Source organism: Ursus maritimus, unplaced genomic scaffold, assembly GCF_017311325.1.
Source record: "Ursus maritimus isolate PB19 unplaced genomic scaffold, ASM1731132v1 scaffold_12, whole genome shotgun sequence".
In the NCBI taxonomy this organism is placed as follows: Eukaryota; Metazoa; Chordata; class Mammalia; order Carnivora; family Ursidae; genus Ursus; species Ursus maritimus.
In genome coordinates this window covers 13,974,669-13,992,644 of record NW_024423564.1, presented here as the reverse complement: position 1 = coordinate 13,992,644, position 17,976 = coordinate 13,974,669, and the positions used below count along the sequence as shown (strand labels likewise).

At 54.5% G+C, this 17,976-nt stretch overlaps 2 protein-coding genes across 2 annotated transcripts; both read right to left on the bottom strand.

Moving 5' to 3' along the window:
• Nucleotides 1–1,674: 1,674 nt before the first annotated feature.
• Nucleotides 1,675–4,799, bottom strand: LOC103675006 (glutathione S-transferase Mu 3). The gene is made up of 8 exons (XM_008704029.2): nucleotides 4,661–4,799; nucleotides 4,206–4,281; nucleotides 3,772–3,836; nucleotides 2,982–3,063; nucleotides 2,786–2,886; nucleotides 2,376–2,471; nucleotides 2,179–2,289; nucleotides 1,675–1,868 (listed from the first exon to the last, which is right to left on the bottom strand). Exons 1-8 carry the CDS (start codon nucleotides 4,709–4,711, stop codon nucleotides 1,770–1,772), a joined length of 681 nt encoding a protein of 226 aa, XP_008702251.2. The 5' UTR covers nucleotides 4,712–4,799; the 3' UTR covers nucleotides 1,675–1,769.
• A 2,733-nt stretch (nucleotides 4,800–7,532) lies between these two features.
• On the bottom strand, nucleotides 7,533–17,774 carry EPS8L3 (EPS8 like 3). The gene is made up of 18 exons (XM_008704030.2): nucleotides 17,588–17,774; nucleotides 17,366–17,430; nucleotides 15,830–15,988; nucleotides 15,389–15,538; nucleotides 15,204–15,259; nucleotides 14,734–14,873; nucleotides 14,531–14,646; nucleotides 14,196–14,316; nucleotides 14,044–14,105; nucleotides 13,741–13,815; nucleotides 13,251–13,399; nucleotides 10,422–10,503; nucleotides 10,132–10,166; nucleotides 9,454–9,640; nucleotides 9,107–9,235; nucleotides 8,737–8,810; nucleotides 8,105–8,237; nucleotides 7,533–7,850 (listed from the first exon to the last, which is right to left on the bottom strand). Exons 1-18 carry the CDS (start codon nucleotides 17,616–17,618, stop codon nucleotides 7,839–7,841), a joined length of 1,776 nt encoding a protein of 591 aa, XP_008702252.2. The 5' UTR covers nucleotides 17,619–17,774; the 3' UTR covers nucleotides 7,533–7,838.
• Between the last annotated feature and the right edge of the window lie 202 nt (nucleotides 17,775–17,976).

Below are 17,976 nucleotides of genomic sequence, written 5' to 3'. Positions count from 1 at the left end.
CCCCTTCAGTGTGGGTGGGACCGGAGATCTGCTTCTACTAGAGGACCCCAAAGGGGAGGGGATGTGGCTTCCACGATTACATTACACAGGGCTGTAGCATTGTCTTCCCAGGAGACTTTCCCTTTTACTGGTGTGGATGAAGCAAGAAGGCCTCTTTCCGAGAAACTGAGGGTGGCCCGCAGCTGACAGTCAGCAACAACCCGAAGCCCTCTCTCTGTCCAACACGTCATAAGGAATCAAATTCTGTCAGCGATCTCGTGTCTCAGAAGCAGATCCTCCTCCAGCTGAGCCTTGAGAGGGGGTCATAGCCCCAGCTGACACACCGACTGCGGCTTTCAGATGAGCCCCTTGAAGCAGAGGACCCTGTAGAGATGTGCCCGGACTCCTCACCCACAGAAACCGTGAGATAGTGTGTTTTCAGCCGCTAAATTGGTGGTAATATTGTTACACAGCAATAAATCATTCATTCCCTTTCTGACTTCTGGTCAGATCCTCTATCTAGTGACAGAGGCATTCTCAACTCCTCTGGCCTTTCCTAAATCCACGAAGTCTTCCCTTCCCTTAGGGCACACTTCACCCACTCACACTATAGAAATTCATATCAGTAGTTCATGGGTCACAGAGAAAACTCCACCTTTGTACCTCTCCTGGCCAATGGCTCTCCATACCCAAGATACGGCCCTAGATACCTAACTACTGCCAGCAGGGGTTGAAACCACCTACTTAATACTGTGTGTCTCACACCTCCTCAGGCTGCCCTCCTGACATCCCCTGGCCATTCAGGCCCTCTTCCCCTCCAGAGAGAGATCTTTGTCTTCTGGTCCACCAGGGACAGCAGTCTGGCCCTCAGCTCACTGTCTAAGGCTGGAAACTACTTAGAGACTTTGCAGATGGAGCATGGTACCAATTAAGACTCCAGAGGAGTTCACTTCTCCTTGGTTTCTCTTACATAGTAATATATGAATACACTCCCCTCCGTCTCTAAAAAAAAAAAAAAAAAAAGACATCCTGATGGCCGAAAGACACATGAAAAGGTGCTTGACATCACTCATCATCAGGGAAATGCCTCACACTTGTCAGAATGGCTAGACTCAAAAAGACAAGAAATAACAAGTGTTGGTGAGGATGTGGAGAAAAGGGGATCTTTGCACACCCTTGGTGGGAATGTCAACTGGTGCAGCCACTGTGGAAAACAGTATGGAGTTTCCTCGAAAAGTTAAAAAAATAGAAATGCATATGATCCAATAATTCCACTATTGGGTATTTTCCAGAAGAAAACAAAACCACTAATTTGAAAAGATACATGCACCCCTGTTTCTAGCAGCATTATTTACAATAAAATGTGGAAGCAACCCAAGTGTCCATCAACAGATTAATGGATAAGGAAGATGTGGTATGTATATACAATGCATAGGATATAATATATAATATACATAATATGATATATCCACGTAAAAGAAGAGATTTTGCCGTTTGTGACAACATGGATGGGCGTCGAGGGTATTATACTAGGTGAGATAAGTCAGACAGAGAAAGATTTTACATTTTGTGGAATCTAAAAACCAAAACAAAAGAAATGAAACAACCCCCAACCAGACTTAAATACAGAGAACTGGTGGTTGCCAGAAGGAAGGTGGCGGGTGGGTGAAACAGATAAATGCAGCTGGACCCCAGTAGCCTGAATGCTGTTTATTGAAAAGAGCAGAGGAGAGTCCGCGCCCCCTAGGGACAGGATGGAATAAAACAAGCAGGGCGAGTCCACCTCCCGCTCAGCAGATTCTCTTGTTGCCCCACTGGGCCATCTTGTTGTTGACGGGCATCTTCAGGAAGCGGTCGGACTGCATGTAGTTAGCGATCTTCTCCAAAGCCTGAAGGGCAAGCACACCACACCTGATAAAGACTCTAACTCAGTCCACCAGACCCATCCCAAACCGGGGACATTGACGTGCTGCCTGTCTCTATACGATCCCTCCCTGCCCTGGCCATCGTTTCACGTAGACAGTGCCTTTAGGGTGTAGAAGCCAGAACCTTCCCAAGACTTGAAGGTTTAGAAGTGTCCAACCATGGATCCCTTTATGCAAATGCTGGTGTTGAGAAAGAATCTACCACAGTGGGGTCCCTTGGGGACCAGGGGAGCCTGTGAGTGTTTCTGTAAGGGAAAGGGGCAGGCAGCATCACCTCAAAACGGCACATGAAAGCCTTCAGATTTGGAAATTCATCCAGGCACTTGGGCTCAAACATACGGTTCTGATCTAAGACATCATAGGTGAGGAAATCCACAAAGGTGAGCTAGGGAACAATAAGACGGTCAGGTCTGCAGAGTTCAGGAATACTGGGAGACAGAAAGGCATCTTCCCCCTTTCCTTTCTTCCTACCTTTTCTCCTGCAAACCATGAGAATTTCCCCAGGAACAAGGAGAACTGTTTCAGCTGTCCAGGTAGCTGTTCCAAGTACTCAGGCTTCAGTTTTTCCTGGGAGAGAGGGGAAAAAGAGAGGGAGAGAGAGAACAGCTGTCGCCATCTTCAGAGCTAGTCAGGGCATGGGCCAGTGAGGGATGCTTAGGGGTCCCCTTCTCCATGTGCCTCCCTCTTACTGCCTTTAGTAGGGGTGGCAGGACAGAAAGGAAGAGGGGCCAACACCAGAGTTATAGGACAAATGGACCCCCCCCCCCCATTTCTGACAGACTGGGTTGGTGGGAAAGCAGAAGTAGCAGAATGGAGCAGAATGAACCCCGGGGTTTCTAAACGTGCCTTCTCCTCGATGCCCGCCTGCTAAGGAGACTCACAAGGTCAGGGCTGTAGCACAGTCGTATCAGCTGCATGCGGAAATCCATGATTTGGTTCTCCATGATGTCCACTCGAATCTTTTCTTCTTCAGTCTCGCCACCTATAGGCCGAAGGATGAGAAATCACCCTTGGAATTATCCACCTCCTGCGGAGAACAGCCAGCCTGGCCTCCCTCGCTGGCCCTGCCCCACTCACACATATTGTGCTTGCGGGCGATGTAGCGCAAGATAGCATTGCTCTGGGTGATCTTGTTCTTACCATCCATGAGGTAGGGCAGCTGGAAGGAAAAGGACAGGTCAGATGAACAACCAGCTCTCTCTTGCCTCCCTGCCTCTCTCTCCTGGGGAATTTGAGACTTGCAGGGAAGTGAACAGTAGAGAGAAGATGCTGTGTTAGGAGGAAGAAGAAAATTAGTAGAAAGGAGCGATTGGGTCCTCACCTGGTTCTAGACCAGCGTTCTTAGTCTCTGTGTGTGTGTATGTGTATGTGCATGCTATGGACCCTTTGTCAGAATAAGATTTTTAAATGCATAAAGCAAATCACATATATTTTCACAATTTATAAAGCATTAAAGAAACAAAATTATCATAGAGTAATAGGTGCCTATTAATGAGTTAAATAACAAGCAGGTGTAACAACAATCATAATTTCGAAGTATGATGCACGTTAACTAATATTTATGTACAAGGTCTGCCACGCATGTAATATAATATGAAAATACCCAATTTCTACTAGTGACAAGGTCACAGGCATGTTTAATAACCAATGTCACTTATTACCTATAATCACAAGGACGGAATCATTCACTTTTCGTTAGTGGAAATGAGAATAACTTTTTTACTCTGTTCAAGTTCGGGCACCCTTCAATTTTATTTTATCCAGGTTAAGAGCCCACATTCTAGGTCCCCCTAGACCAGAGAGGAAAGCAGCACGGATATTCTTGATGGCCTTCCCTTCTGCCCCCTCTTCTCCTACAGCCACCTACGTTAGGAAAGTCCAGGTCAAGCGTGAATTTCACATCCAGCCACTGGCTTCTATCATAGTCCGGAGCTGTAACAGAATGAAGTGGGACCCAACCTCCTTAACATCCTGCCTGAAGAGAGTGGAAAGATCTAAAGAAATAACCAGATCCTAATACCTCACATTCCCAGGACCCCAAGGTTAACCATTTACTCTCCAGGCCTATTTAGTAAAGGGTTCACACGTGGTTGGACGGAGGCAGAGGGAGGATCCCCAGCTAGATAAAGGATGTATTCATCTCTCCCCACACGGGACACAGGAGGGGGCTCCCGGGTGACTGGGGCAGACGTCCCACCCGATTTAGGCGTGATGCCTCCCTCGGGCAGAAGACCACAGGGACAGTTGGAGGGCCGGGGGGCTTAGCACTGGACATGGGATCACGGACACGGGACGCATTACCTTCCCCGCACGTGTACCGTTTCTCCTCATAGGATGTATCCGTGAACTCTAGGAGCATGCGGATGGCGTGCGCCAGCTGGGGGAGGAAAGACCCGCCGTCAGCGCCTGCGCAGCGTCCACCGGCCCCCAACCCCCGCCCGCCAACGTCCCCCTGCCCGGGGCTGCCAAGACCGTGCATCCTGCCAAGGCGGTCGTTAAGCGGCCCCCCTCCCCCCGTGATCGGCCCCGGCGGCTTGCTGTCCTCGGCCCTCTCCCGGGCCCGGCGGCGATCCCAGAGGCCAGGCGGCGTCGGTCTCCGCGTTTGGGGAGCTTGGCTGGGGCGGACTGCGCCGTGACGAGGGACGGCGGGCTCTGGAGTATCGCCCCTGCTCTCAGAGACTGCTGACCCTGAGCCCCCGGTCGCCTCCGCGACCGTCTCCCTGACCCAGCGGCTCGGCGGTCGAGACGGCACTCACCCCGCGAATATCCCAGTAACCCAGAACCATGGTCGACTTGGACAACGACATGATGACGCTACTTCCTTGCCTTCGAGCACTGGGGATAAACCGCGAACGGGCGGGGCTTTATACCCGACGTAAGTAGGCGGGGCCAACGCGAGCGCTCTGACTCCGCCCCCACCCATCTTCGTCCTCTCCCTCCGTGAGTCCGCAGGAATGGCGCCGGGCAGTTTCTGCAGCCTCCGGGCTTGGAGGCTGGGCGGCGGCAGAGGCCGCTTGGTTTAGGGCTTTGCGCTCCCCAGTGGTGGAGCAGCGCTCTGGTGGTTAATAGTGCCAGTCAGGGTAAGAGGAGCACCAACAACCCAGGCAGTGAGGGCCCTGGTGAATCCCTGGAGGGTGAGATTCCTGTTGTAACTATGTTGGGGGCGGGGTGGGGAGATGGGCAAGCACCAACAGGTGATAAAGGAAAATTTCAACTTTCAATGTTTGTGGGCCCTGCTCCTGGGCTCCCAGAGAAGCTCTACTGTTACCAAGGTCAGAATGACTTCCCGAACTTCAGAGCATGGGCTCTATTTCTGCCCCGAGCACACATTGTTCGTCTGTTAGCAAATAACCTAAAAGAAACATTTCAAACTAAAGATAAGAGTAAACGTCTCCCTAAGTTCTGTTCTCATAGCTCTGAAGCCTGTACCCTTGCACATATTAAAAGCATAAGCTAAAGTCTGTGATTTTTCTGAAATGTCCTTCATCATGATGATTTTTAACTCTTGATGCAACAAAAACCCGTATATAACCCTGTAGTGAACATTCCTTCTCAGGAGGACTTGCTTCTTTGTGAAGATTGTGTATCCCGGCAGCTGTCCTCACTTGGGCTCGAATAAAACTCTCTTCCTTTTTTTTTTTCTTTTGCAGTTCTGAAAGGTTTGTTCATTTTGCTGTGGATAGAGGGGCTGGGACTCTCGACCACCGGGAAATTGCTATTGTCGAGGGTGGTGGGAAGGCAGCTGCTCAGGAGTTTTCGCTTGGCCTCCACGGCATGGCATGGCCACTCAGGGCACTGAGCCTCCAGCCCCCTAGCCCGCGTGTGGGCAATCGCATTTCCCCCTTAGCTTGCTGAAGCCAGGTTGGGACTTTTTACAAGGACACCTCACTAAAACGAAGAAGGAAAAAAGTGCAAACGCATAGGGCCGTATGACTTCAGATGCCTGGATTTCTCTTCCAAGATAACAAAAAGCCAGTCACAAATTAACCTGAGGTAAAAGATGAACATGTTTTGTTTTTTTAAGATTTTTATTTACTTAGAAGGGGAGGGAGAGAGCACGAGCAGGGGGAGGGGCAGAGGGAACGGGAGAGGCAGACTCCCCTCTGAGCAGGGAGCCCACTTGGGGCTCCATCCCAGGACCCCCAGGATCATGACCTGAGCTGAAGTCAGACACTTAACCGACTGAGCCACCCAGGCGCCCCCAAAGATGAATATGTTTTGAACACCTACGATAGGTCGAGCAAGAACCTAAGGATTTCATATAGGTTGGCTGACATTTCAATTCGAGCTTCATAACAATTTTGTGAAATAGGTTTTATGCCCATTTTGTGAAGATAAGCGATGCCTGGAGAGGTTACGTTGCTTTTCTAAGCTTCAGTTCTCATGGGTGGCCTGGGATTCAAATCTAGGTCTGTCTACTAGCATAACCTCTGCCAGTTCCACTGAGCTCAGATGTCCTGGCAGCCCCTCATCTCGTTTCAGTCTTTGCTGGAAAATCTGGGGAGCCCTGTGCTAAAACACTTTTTTTTTTTTTTCCGGGTCCTGAAGTCTTTCCCTGTGTCTAGGATTCCTTCAGCTCTATGAAGCCCCAAAAGGTGATGGCTTAATATCTCCTGTCCTCATCCCAAGAAATTAACTTTTCTGGGTTAACTTTGCCCCTTGACGGTCAGACTCTAAGAGTCTTACCTTTTTTCTCTTTTGGGAAGGAAAGCTTTGGCTTTCCTATTCAGTATGACCAACTAAGAGAGGGGATTTTCAGAAGCCAGGCATCTGAGGGAATGGCACAGGCAGTCCAAAAATAGGATATTCTGGAGCTAGACAAAAGAGAGACTTAGGGGAACATCTTAAGAACACTTGGGGGGGGGGCCATTGATCACAGGCACATCAAGCCTTCTCTGTAGCCGAAATCAATAAAAGTATAACCTCTGTTCTGTAGGGAGGAGAGTCCATGACAGTTATGAGACTTAAAAAGACTGTGTATACTAAATATTAGAAGCCACAAACAGTCCAAAGCCTTCCCTTAACTAACTTTGGGAAAATAGGGACCCAGAGTGTGAAGTGACTTTACTACAGTTCAAACAGCCGATTGGTAGACTTTCAGCTTGCAGTCCAATGTTCCCTATGCGCCGCCACTAAAGAGACAAGCTGGGGGGAGGAGGGAGCTCAGGGTTGGCTCACCCGACAGGAGAGGACCACTGTCGTAGTAGAAGAGGCAAGTTGCCAAGTCGAGCCTGGAGCAGCTGACGTGTTTGTTCGTGCTTCTCTGGCTCCTCGGCCAGGGTGATCCAAACCAACCGCTGTCAGCCCGAGTACTCTTTTCCTCGTGAAGACTTGTACCTCAGCCTTCCTGGGTGCCTTGGGACATACCGGGAGCAGTGTGCCCAGAAGGAGAAAGACGGCGAGCAGAGCCTCATTTGGGAGTTTGTTAAGAGAGTACGGAGAGCTTGGGCCCCAGTTCTCTAATTCTCTCAGCTCCAGCTTTGCCGTGGGAATCCCCGCTCACCTTCCAAGAGCCTGGCCCACGGGTGGGCAGGGGGGGCTGCTGTTCCATGCCCAGGGCCCCCCCTCTTCCTGCCTCCCTGCCTTTGGCCCCCATCAGGCCCGGAAGAAGCTGCAAAGAGGCACATACCAAGCTCGAAGCTGCTTTTATTGGGGAAGAGAGGGACTGGACGGGAAGAGAGGGACTGGACGGAGTCCTGACAGATCTAGCCTAAGTGCTCCAGGCTTAGGAAAGAGATACAATAAATAGGTGATAACTCGGGAGGGCTCTCAACCTCTGGGCTTGCTCATCCTCTTTGCTGTGCGAGCTGGGGTGTGGGGTTCGCTGCAAACTGGGGACACGAGAGCGGATTTTTCAGGGCTCCCAAAAGTATCAGATCTGCCATCTTGCTTGTTGTGACAGGGTCTTGGTCTCAGAGGTGTCTGGGTGGGTGCCTAATGGCTCATCTGAGGGAAGAAAAGGATTGAGGTGAGGCAGGTGCCCGGCGAGGGATCCCCGGGGCTCGTGCCAACAGTCTGTTTGGAGCCTCCAGGCCTGCCCGAGCACGTGAAGTCGAGCCTCTGGGGGGACTCTCCTGTACCTGCCGCACTCCGTTCTAGCCCAGGGCTGGGCCTGCGGGCTTGTCCACCTGGCATTCTCCCTCCCACCCGGGGAGCATCCTGCATTTCCTGTGGGGGTCAGGGCCCCAGGGTGTCCTCACCCCCAGCATCCTTCTGACGGCTTCTAACCGTGCCAGGACCCGTGGGGCCTCCTGTGGACACAGCATCTGTAGCTCCGCGGGTCTCATGTGAAGCAGCTGGCTCCCTGTGAGGAATCTGAGGCTCTTCACCGTGCTGGGAACGGAAACAGCAGGCGCGGTCAGCGGGAGAGCGGAAGGACTTGCGCCTGCCTCTCTGGGCCTTGGTATATTCTGGAGTATTGGATGAGGAGTTGTTGGGGCTTGGGGGCTGGGGTTACAGGAGAATTCAGGGAATAGGGGCTCTGGCGGTGAAGGAGTAAGATATGCATGTTGGCGTAAACCAATTTCAGGACTCCTGGGTTTGAATAGAGAAATGCCCTGGAAGAGAAGTTTGTGGTGGGAAGGGGTGGCTGGCAGCTGAAGTTCCTCCCGGGTTCCCGGGGAGCCTGTTCTCTTCCCCAAGGCAGAGGCTCCTCATTCAGTGCTCCAGCAGGGGCATGGACACACCCGTTCTTCTGCTCTCTCTAACTCAGCAGAAGGGGGTGCGCGTCTCTTCTGTACCCCGTATGTTCTGGGTCTCTGGCTTTCCTTGGCTATTATCTGAGTCCTTCAAAGAGGTTCTCCCGACATGTCCTCTGTGGGTAGGCACTTACATGGTGGAGAAGTTCTCGGCCTGCAGCCAGGCTGTGACCTCCTCAGGCGTCGAGCTAAGTCGAAGCATTGGAGCCTAGAGTCAGGGGAGCTGAGGGTAAGAGGCCATCTCATCTCATTTCTACCCACAGCCCCCTTCATCCAGGCCTCCGCTCTGGGCTCCCGTCAAATCTCTTCTCTCACTGCATGGTTTGCTTATCTGGTGGGGACAAGGCTTGTTCTCTGCTCTGGCCCCATGATAAACTTGGCGCACAGTAAGCCCGTGATCATACCGATGAACTTGAACCAGGACTGTCTCCTCCACTTGTCATTGAATCCTTCCTGCTCCCACCCCCGACTTATAGCTTCTGGATAGTCTAGGCTGAGTAGTACCCGAGAAGGCGACTGGCTCTGGCTCCTGGAGGCCCCCGACTGTAGGGGCTCTAGGATGTTGCTGGGAATGTAGCCGCTCTGTCCCTTCTCATTCTGCACCAGCCACCACCGCTTGCTCTGGTTCAGGACCTGCCAAGAGTCACTACCACAGTCACCCGAGCCTCTGTCCACACCTGGCAGCCCCTCCCCGCCAACAAGGCTTTCTTCCTTCCTGCTCTCCCACCCGCCTTCTTCTCCCTATCTAGGCCGTCCATCCCAGCAGCCCCATACCCAGACCACCAACGCCAGGCTGCCTATTGCTCCCACCAACCACCACCTCCTTTTCTAGGCTCAAGCCCGTGTCTCACCTCCAGCACCTCTCCCTGGGCCACAGTCAGTTCCTGTGGGTTCCTGGCCTCAAACTCATATAGGACTTGCATTTTCAGAGCTGGCTTGACAGATCTGGGGCTGGAGGGCACGTGGTTGGGGTCCCCAGGCTGAGGGCCACGGCGTGTCTCCTCTTGAGCAAAGTAGGAGGTGCTCCCTGACCCAGGGCTTCCCCCCAACCACACACAGAGTCAGGATGGCTGGAGAATGGAGCCTCAGAGACTGAGTCCCTGTCCCAGCCCCAGAGACCCAGCTGTCTCCTGCCTGGAGTCTGGTGGTGACTGTTTGGCTGCCACAGAGTTTAATGTCAGGTCAGTGTAAGGCGGGGCTTGGGGTGGGGGCTCCTGCAGTCAGGAGGGGCCTGAAATGTCACTGATTTCTGAAGACTCTGCTAGCAGTGGACGTTTCTATGTCTGAGCTCTCCTCTGAGTGCTTTATATCTGACCTCTGGGAAATCAGAGACACGTGCAGGTCGTATAACACGAAGGATTGGAGTCTGGGAAGATAAAACACTGCTTTTTCACCCAAGGTAGGGGAGCACGTGACTGGCTAAAAGTGAGCCCAGAGGGTCTCTGAGTTGTAGAATCCGCAGATCCACAGGGTCAGTCCCTCCTCTCCCTCCCCAGAATCATACAGTCCCGACTGAGCCCAGGGCTTACCGGAGGGAGGGAGCGCTCTGGTATCCTGAGGGTGCCTGAAGGGAAAAACACAGAAAGAGCAAGAGCAGGGAGTCAGCCAGCATGGTGGTGGGGAGCTGGGGTATCAGACCACAGATCTACTTGCACACACGGCCTTATATCTCCTCCCCTGCCTGGCCACCACACAGATCCGGGTCCCTCCGTGAACCCACCTACCACTTAGTGGTCACGTGACTGTGGTTTGGCCTGAGAGGGCAGAAGCCGCCAGAAACCAGGGTTTTGAGCAGGGCTCTTTGCGAAACTCCCCTTACCTGGTTGGAGGGCTCTGGAAGCTGCCAGCCATCATAGAATGTGGGTTGGTAGGGCGGGGGCTCAATGCCTGTCCAGTCGGCCCTGGGGAGAGAACAAAGCTGAGTTCACTCCGTGCCAGGCTGTTGGAAGTCGAGAGGGAGGAGATGGCAGGGCCTAGCCTCAGGATCTTCCAGGGAAGGGAGGACATGGTCCGTGAACACAGGTGAAAGGCCCCAGACACCCACACAGGGCCTCACGGTGAAGCACGCATGGCTCCCGCCAAGTGGGCACCTGCAGCCCGGTCTCCCCTCTGCCCATGAAGTGCAGAGACATCAACTCCGTACGAATAGGCTGGCACTTTATCGCGCAGACTGGGGGTTTGGATCAAAGGGGTGGAACCACAGAGCGTCGGGCCTGGAAGACCCCCTTGGGGGCTCAGGCAGGGCCTCTCTGACCTGTTTTTCGTTTCATGGCGGCGGCTCTGTTTCTTGTTAGCTAACGAGTGGGTGGAACTCCACCTTGCGGTCCAGGGTGGGGGCTGCTACTTGCTTCCCAGTCCCACCCCACTGCACCCCCCCTGCAGGAAGGGCGGTGCTGTTTGTGGCGTCCAGGCTCGTTCTGCCAGGAGTCTTCTCCACGTGCGTGTCCCCAGGGAATCCCCACTCACCTTGAGGAAGTCCCCTCCCTTCCTCACCAGGGCAGAGGTGAGGATTTCCTCTTGGAACAGCCCAGATTCCTGCTCCTCTCCCACTGTATCCCATATGCTCCCCCCGCGTCTGCGTTTCTTACTCTAGGGAGCCCCTTGAGCGCGTCCTGAGTACCGTGGCTGGTACACTGGAGGCAGGTAGTATCTACGCAACGGGAACGAGTACATCATTCCGTCTTCTGAATCTTTTTAATAAGTTCCCTTTCTTTACCCTAAAAACATGCGCAAGTCTTTCCTTGACCCTGTTAATACTCCTTTTAGGCGGTCATTTTAGGACCTTCTCCTTTCTGAGAATGCTCTGCCTACCTTTTCTTACCTCCGGGTCTTTCCTTATTTTTTGCAGCCTGATTTTTACCTCTGCTATTACTCTATTGAAACTTGTTCTTGGCGCGCCTGGGTGGCTCAGTCGGTTAAGCGTCTACCGTCGGCTCAGGTCATGATCCCAGGGTCCTGGGATCGAATCCCGCAGAGTCCCATGTCAGGCTCCCTGCCCAGCGGGGAGTCTGCTTCTCCCTCTCCCTCTGCCCTTCCCCGCTTCTTGTGCTCCCTCTGTCTCTCATGCTCTCTCTTTCAAATAAATAAAATCTTTAAAAAAGAAACAAACAAAAAAAGAAAGTTGTTCTTCAAAAGTCCCGATAATCTCCCGGTTGCCAAATACAATGGCCTTGTACGGTCTAAATGCTTCTGGATTACCACAGCATTTAGTGCTCTTTATAACTTCTGGTCAGTTTGCCCAAAAGCAAGTCACCTGAATAGAATTTGCCAAGACTCAACTCTTTTGAGGGTTTTTACATTTTTTTGGTTAGTCTCTTTTCTGTTTTGTCTTTCAATTCATTCATCCACTGAGTTTTGGTTATTTTAAGAAATCGGAAAACATTTTAGGGCACATCTGGCTTCCTTTTATATTTGAAATAATAAACAGGGACAGAAGAGAGAAGAGAAATTACCAGGGACTGGGGAGAGGGAGGAATGGGTACAGAGTTCTGTTTAATTGTTTAATGGGTACACGGTTTCAGTTTGGCATGATTTAAAAAGTTCTGGAAACAGATAGTGGAGACGGTTGCACAACACTGAGGACGTACCTGACACTATCGAATTATACGCTTTAAGTTGGTAAATCTTATCTTACGTCTGTTCTACCACAATGAAATCAATAGATTACATTGGATCGTAATTCATCCCTTTAGATGGATTGGACAAAATCTCTTTTAACGAGGCCGCACAGGGAAGGGCTGCCCATTAGGCAGGAGACTCACTAGCACAACTGGCTGATTTCCTGGTCGACTCCTCTCTCTGTCTCTTTCCAAAACCCTCTTCTCTCCTGGTTTTCATGCCTCTCCTTTTTTGTTTCTCCTTTTAAGTCTCTGGAATTTCTCTTGGCCTCCTTGACCCTTTCCCCCCTTTGCCACCTACATGTGAAGTGTCCCTTCCTCTCCAGGGGCCTGGAGCCGGCCTCGCTGGTGTAAGAGAGTTCCTGGGGCTCCCTCTGGAGCGTTTGCCTCTAGGTGGCTCCAGATGGCACTTCTGTGCTGACCGTTCTCAAACCCACAGGCCAGCTGGGACCTGTCTCCTGAGTTCCGGGCCGTCTGTATCTGGGGAATGTTTCACTGACGCCCCAGCTCGGGGCACCCCTAGCTGGCTCGACCTCCCGCCTGCTCCCCGCAGCCCGGTCAGCGAGGCCTGATTGTGCTGAGGCCCATCCCGCGGCTACACCCGTGGAATATCTCTTTCTCTCTCCACCCCTTGGCCGGTTGGTTGCCAAGTCTTACTGATGTTACACTGGCATCTCTTACGTCAGCAATCCCTAAATTCTGGCTGGATTGAGACAAAGTTTTCACTTTGTCCTTGACCAAAATGAGAAAATATTTTAATAGCAGGTTGCCAACTCTGCATTCTTAAGAGTTGTTCTTTTTGCCTTCCGTGGTGTGGGTGATGGTGAGTGGCCGGTTTGTGGTGTTTTGTTTTGTTTTTTAATTGTTTGTACTTAGTCTAATAAAAAGTTGGGAACTCCATGTAGAGTGCCCCCGAATTTGTTTTGAGTTATTTCTGGTTTGTGACAACGTAGAGCCTGCCGTCTCCAATGTCCTGCCCGATGCCCCCGTGCCCCTTGCCCCAGTTCGGTTCCGGCGTTGTCCTCACTCACCGGCTGGTGGTCCAGGCCGCACCCAGCCTCTTCCAGAAGTCAGTCTCAGCCGGGCTGAGGCAGGACTGCAGCAGGTCGATGGCTTTGGGGGTGAGGAGGGGTGAGATCACTTGGGTTGCTAGGCCAGGCTCAGGGCAGTGGGCCAGGATCTAGGAGAGGAATGCAAGGTGTCAGGAAGCCTAGGCTCTCTGAGGGCCAAACAGGAGCTGGAAGGGGCCCGGAATTCCTGGATGCCACATTGCCTCAGGCCTGCTGCTCCTTCCTGTCTCCCTGGATCCCTGGTGTCCTCCGACCGACCCCAGCCCCTCTCGCCTGTTGAGGGGTTCTGACCCAGCAGGGATGGTGTCTCGGAGTCAAAGAGGAGGTTGTATTGTGGTGAGCGAGGTGCGGACCCCGCAGCCTCCCTCTGCCCCCTGCCTTCCACCCTCGCCTCGGCTCCATCTTAACTTCAGCCTGCCCCTCTTCATCACCCGATTGTCCCCGAACTCACGGAGTCTAGAAGTTGGAAGAGGATGTGCACGAACTCAGGGGCGTTCTTCTCCTGCAGCCAGAGGGCCAGCTTCCCCTGGGGGTACAGCACGTTATGTGCCGCCACCCTTCATCCATCCCACCTTCACCAGGACCCCAGGACCCTATAATTGTTCAGGGCCGTGGTTGGGAGCCTGGCACTCTCCAAAAGTCCCAAGAGGAGGAGGGGAGATTCCAGGGGGAGAAGCTAGAGAAGGGAAGGACTTGGGGTGGTTGGTGGGGTGGGAGGAGGGGAGGGCTGAGGACCTTGTGAGGAGTCACATACTAGAAGGTTGAAGCTGTACTTGATCTTCTGCAGGCAATCAACGTACTGGGCCTGGGTCAGCCCTGCAGGGGAGGGGGAGGGTGTTGAGTCGTAGATCATCCCAAGACCACGCCCTCACCTCTCGCTCCTCCCCTGCAGCCCTCAGCACTCACCCCACTTATCCTTGCCCTTTTTCTTCCCCAGTCTCTTCTTCTTATGACTGGTCCTTGCCTGGGCCTCCTTCAGCTTTCCCGCAAACAGCTCGATGTCCCTAAGGACGTGGCTTAGTATCTCCTGGACCCCAAACAACCCGTGGCCTTGAGTGGGCAGTTGGGCCCAGCCTGGAACTCCCAACCCTGCCCCCGACCCTTCCCCACCTCCAACCAGAGCCTCAGGCCCAGTGCAGGGTCTGATCTCGCCTCCCCGGCCCTCCTCAGTCCCGGGCCAGCCTTGGCCATCCTCTGGCCAAGCTGAGAGCCCCAGCCAGCTCAAGACAATCTACAGTTACCTCATCCCTCTCTGGGTTCTCTGGGGATGGGGGCCGCCTGGCAGGAGGCAGAGGGAAGGTGCTTGGTTCTCGGAAACTGGAGTTGTGTGGCAGGGGCCTTGGGGATGGTGGTGTGCCTGCAGTGGAAGGGGACCATGGCCCAGAGCCTTTTTGATCTTTGATCCAAACCTTCCTTTCCACCTGCCCTCATGCCCCACACTTACTGTGCTCTGGGCTCATCCAGTAGGGCTGTTCTGGAGGGGGCCCCTGCTCCAGTGGGGGCACCTGCTCCTTAGGGAATGGCCTTTCCAGAGGAGGTCCCCTCCATCTGTCTTGGCTGGGGTGATGAGCTCCAGATTGGGGTCTGCTGAGCACATGATGGGGAACACAGCTTTGACAGGGGTCTTGGGACAGAGGCTCTGCCCCAGGATCAAGGGATATCACCATCCCTCTTCAGGAGATCCACCAGCCCTGCTCTCTGGTCTCCATCTAGACTCCCCCCCTGCCTCATCTGCCTGCCCTCTAGGCCCTTTCGGTCCCATGTCAGTCTCCCGGGACATTCTCCAGTGTTCCCTGGGCCCAGTCCCAGCTCCTCCCCCATGCCCATCTGCACCCTAGTCCCAGCCTGGTCCCTCTCCAGTTCCAGGCCCAGGCTCTGAGGTCCTGCAGGTGGGCTGGGGCACAGACTACCTACCTTTGCTGGTGCTCCTCCTCCAGGGCCTTCTGCAGGCTGGTCCTTAGCTGCTCTGCCTGGAGGAAGTGGCAATCAGGCAGGCTGTGTGTGTTTGCGGGGGGGGGGGGTATGGGGGGAGAGTGGGAGAGTGATGGTCTTTGGACCCTGTCCCCACTCCCTCCCCAACCCTGCCTCTTGTCCCTCACCCCCACTTCCTGGCACTGGAAGAGCAGAGTGCTGGTGGCTGGCAGGCCCGACTCCTGCACCGTGATGGACAGCACGGAGTTGTAGGAGCAGGTGTTCAGCACGGCGTCCATGGCCTGGATGCTGTCCAGGTGGTAGGAGTCTAGCTCCTCCTGGGCCAGACAGAGAGTTCGGCCGTGAGGTCACTGAGCGCCACGGTGGCTCCTGGGAACTCCTAACCTGGGTTGCCCCATCTCTCCTGGTGGCCTGGGGCAGGGGTGTCGTCCTCCCTGACCCCGGTGCCTCTGTCCCCCAGCTCTCCCTAGGCCTGGGTGCGTATTGTATATGCGGACAGGTGGCCACTGTTTGGGGCACGGGAGGGGTTGGAGTCCATGCCTGGTGCCGGCTTGTGCACAACCCATGTTAGCTATGACCTGTTGCAGAGTCCGTGGCGGGGGGCTGACCTTGGTCTCGATGTCCAGCAGCTGCAGCCAGCCATCTTTGACCTGCAGTAGCAAGTCCTGGCTCCATACCCGGCCCTGAGCATCCATCTCCTGCAGCTTCCTCAGGGCATCCTTGGGCTCCTGGACTTTCTGCGTCCCCAGCTTACATGTCATCAGGTGCTGAGGGGAAAGGAGGTTTGGAGAGGGGGCGCACGGGGGGTGGCGGGCAGGGGTGGGGGTAGGGGAGAGGCAGCAGAGGAGGAGGACGTGTTCCTGGCCTCCTTGTCGGGGAGGTCCCAGGCCGTCCCCATACAGCAGCCTTCAAGGGTCAATGGAAGGCCAGGAGCCGTTGGGCTAGGATAGGGCCCCCAAGTCAGGGTACGATGAATGGCACGAGAGGATTTAGGACTCTGGAGGAAGGATGGCAGGGCCCTTACCAGTCCAGGCCAGTGGAGGGGGCTATTTGGTGGTAGATGGTGGGCTCTAATAACCCAACAAATAAAGTCTGAAGTCCTCTGGGTGGGATATAGGACCCTCAGATTCTGTCCCTGGCTTTCTTTGCCCCCTTTGGGAATCCCCCATCCCAGCCTGGTCCTTCTCTTCACAGACCGAGCATTCCTGCCTCTCAGCCTTGGCTCATGTTGTTCCCCATACCCAGAATGCTTTTCCCACTTCTGCTAGTCTATCCCTTCCCCGTCTCTGAGGAAGATCAAGAGCCCCTCTCCGAGTCTTGCCTGATGAAGGCCGTAGCCATCTCGGTCTCACTCAGAGCCTTGCCCACTGCTAGTCTGATCATCCTGGCAGGTTTTTGCTGTTATTCTCCTTCCTCGAGGAGCCCCCTCCCTTCTCCTATCCAAATGCCACCTGCACAAGCCACGGTCCCTCCCCTTGCCCTCCCCTCCAGGCCCTTGGTGGGGGGCCACCGTTGCTCCCTGCTCCTTGAAGCCCCCACCCTGCTCTCGGCCCAGCCCTCAGTGCCTCTCTGGGAGTTCCCGGTGTCTGCACGTCCAGGGGCCCCTGACCTTATGTGCATCCTGGCACCCCTCTTGCTCTCACCCACCAGGCCCAGTGGAGCCAGTTCCCAAACCCTGCCTCTGCCTCGAGGCCCAGGACTCCTGGCCCCTGGCCCAACCCACCTGCTTGGGGGAGCCCCACCCCTGCTGCCCTGTGAGCCTCCAGACCACTGCCCCCGTTTCCTCTCTGCTTCTTCTCCCTGAGGGCCTAAATCTGCGGCCGCCCAGGGGTGCTGTCTACCCCGCACGCTTCGGCCTGATCAGGTGTCCGCTCTCCCCCACAACACCCTGCCAGCCTGCACTTGCCCTGTGGTGTCAGCAGCCCTTCAGACAACTAGGTCTCAAAGGCCAGTGTCGTCTGCCCAGGCAGGGCCGGAGCCTTCCTTCCAGCCCCCAGGCTGCCTGCCCTGGGGACTCCAGCCGGACCTCTCCCCTCTTGAGACAGTGCTCTGTTCGAATCCTTGCAGGGACCGCCGTCCTCACACAGGCCTTCCTCCTGCCATGCCAGATGCTGGGCAAAGAGCAGTGCCTCAGGCTTACTCACCTCCACCCTGTGCTGCAGACAGGTGGGCTCTGAGGAGATGTTCTGCAGGTACTCCTTCCGGTGCACTGCAGGCGTGCAAGGCAAGGGGACGGTGACCGAAGAGCAGATCAGGGGAGACACGCAATTATGTGGGGTGGGGGGGCTGATCAGCGAGGGGAGGGAGACCCCTGAGGGCAGAGGGTCAGGGAGGGAAGGAGAGAGGGGACCAGAGGAGGAACTTACGGTAAATGGCTCTGCTGCTGGGCCGGGACATGCTGACACGGTTAGATGACTCCTAGAACGTACCCTGAACCAGAGAGACAGCCATCAGGGCTAGGGAGAAAAATCCCCGGGCGGAATGGGGCGGGAGATGAGTTCTTGCCGCTCGTCCCTCACTCAGGCCTGAGGTTTGGGCCAGGCTCTGACCTGGGGCCTCCAGGACCAGACCCCAAACTTCTGGCTCCAGGGGCCTTTCTGGAACCTTCTGCAGCCTTGCGTTCCTCCGAGGAGCCCCATTTTGGCTGGGCCGGAGAGGCCTCAAGGTAGGCTCCTGGCCTCCCATTATTTGGTCAGTAAGTCTCATTCCCGTGGGCTCGGGAAAACTGTGTGGACAGGCACCTGGGAACATATCC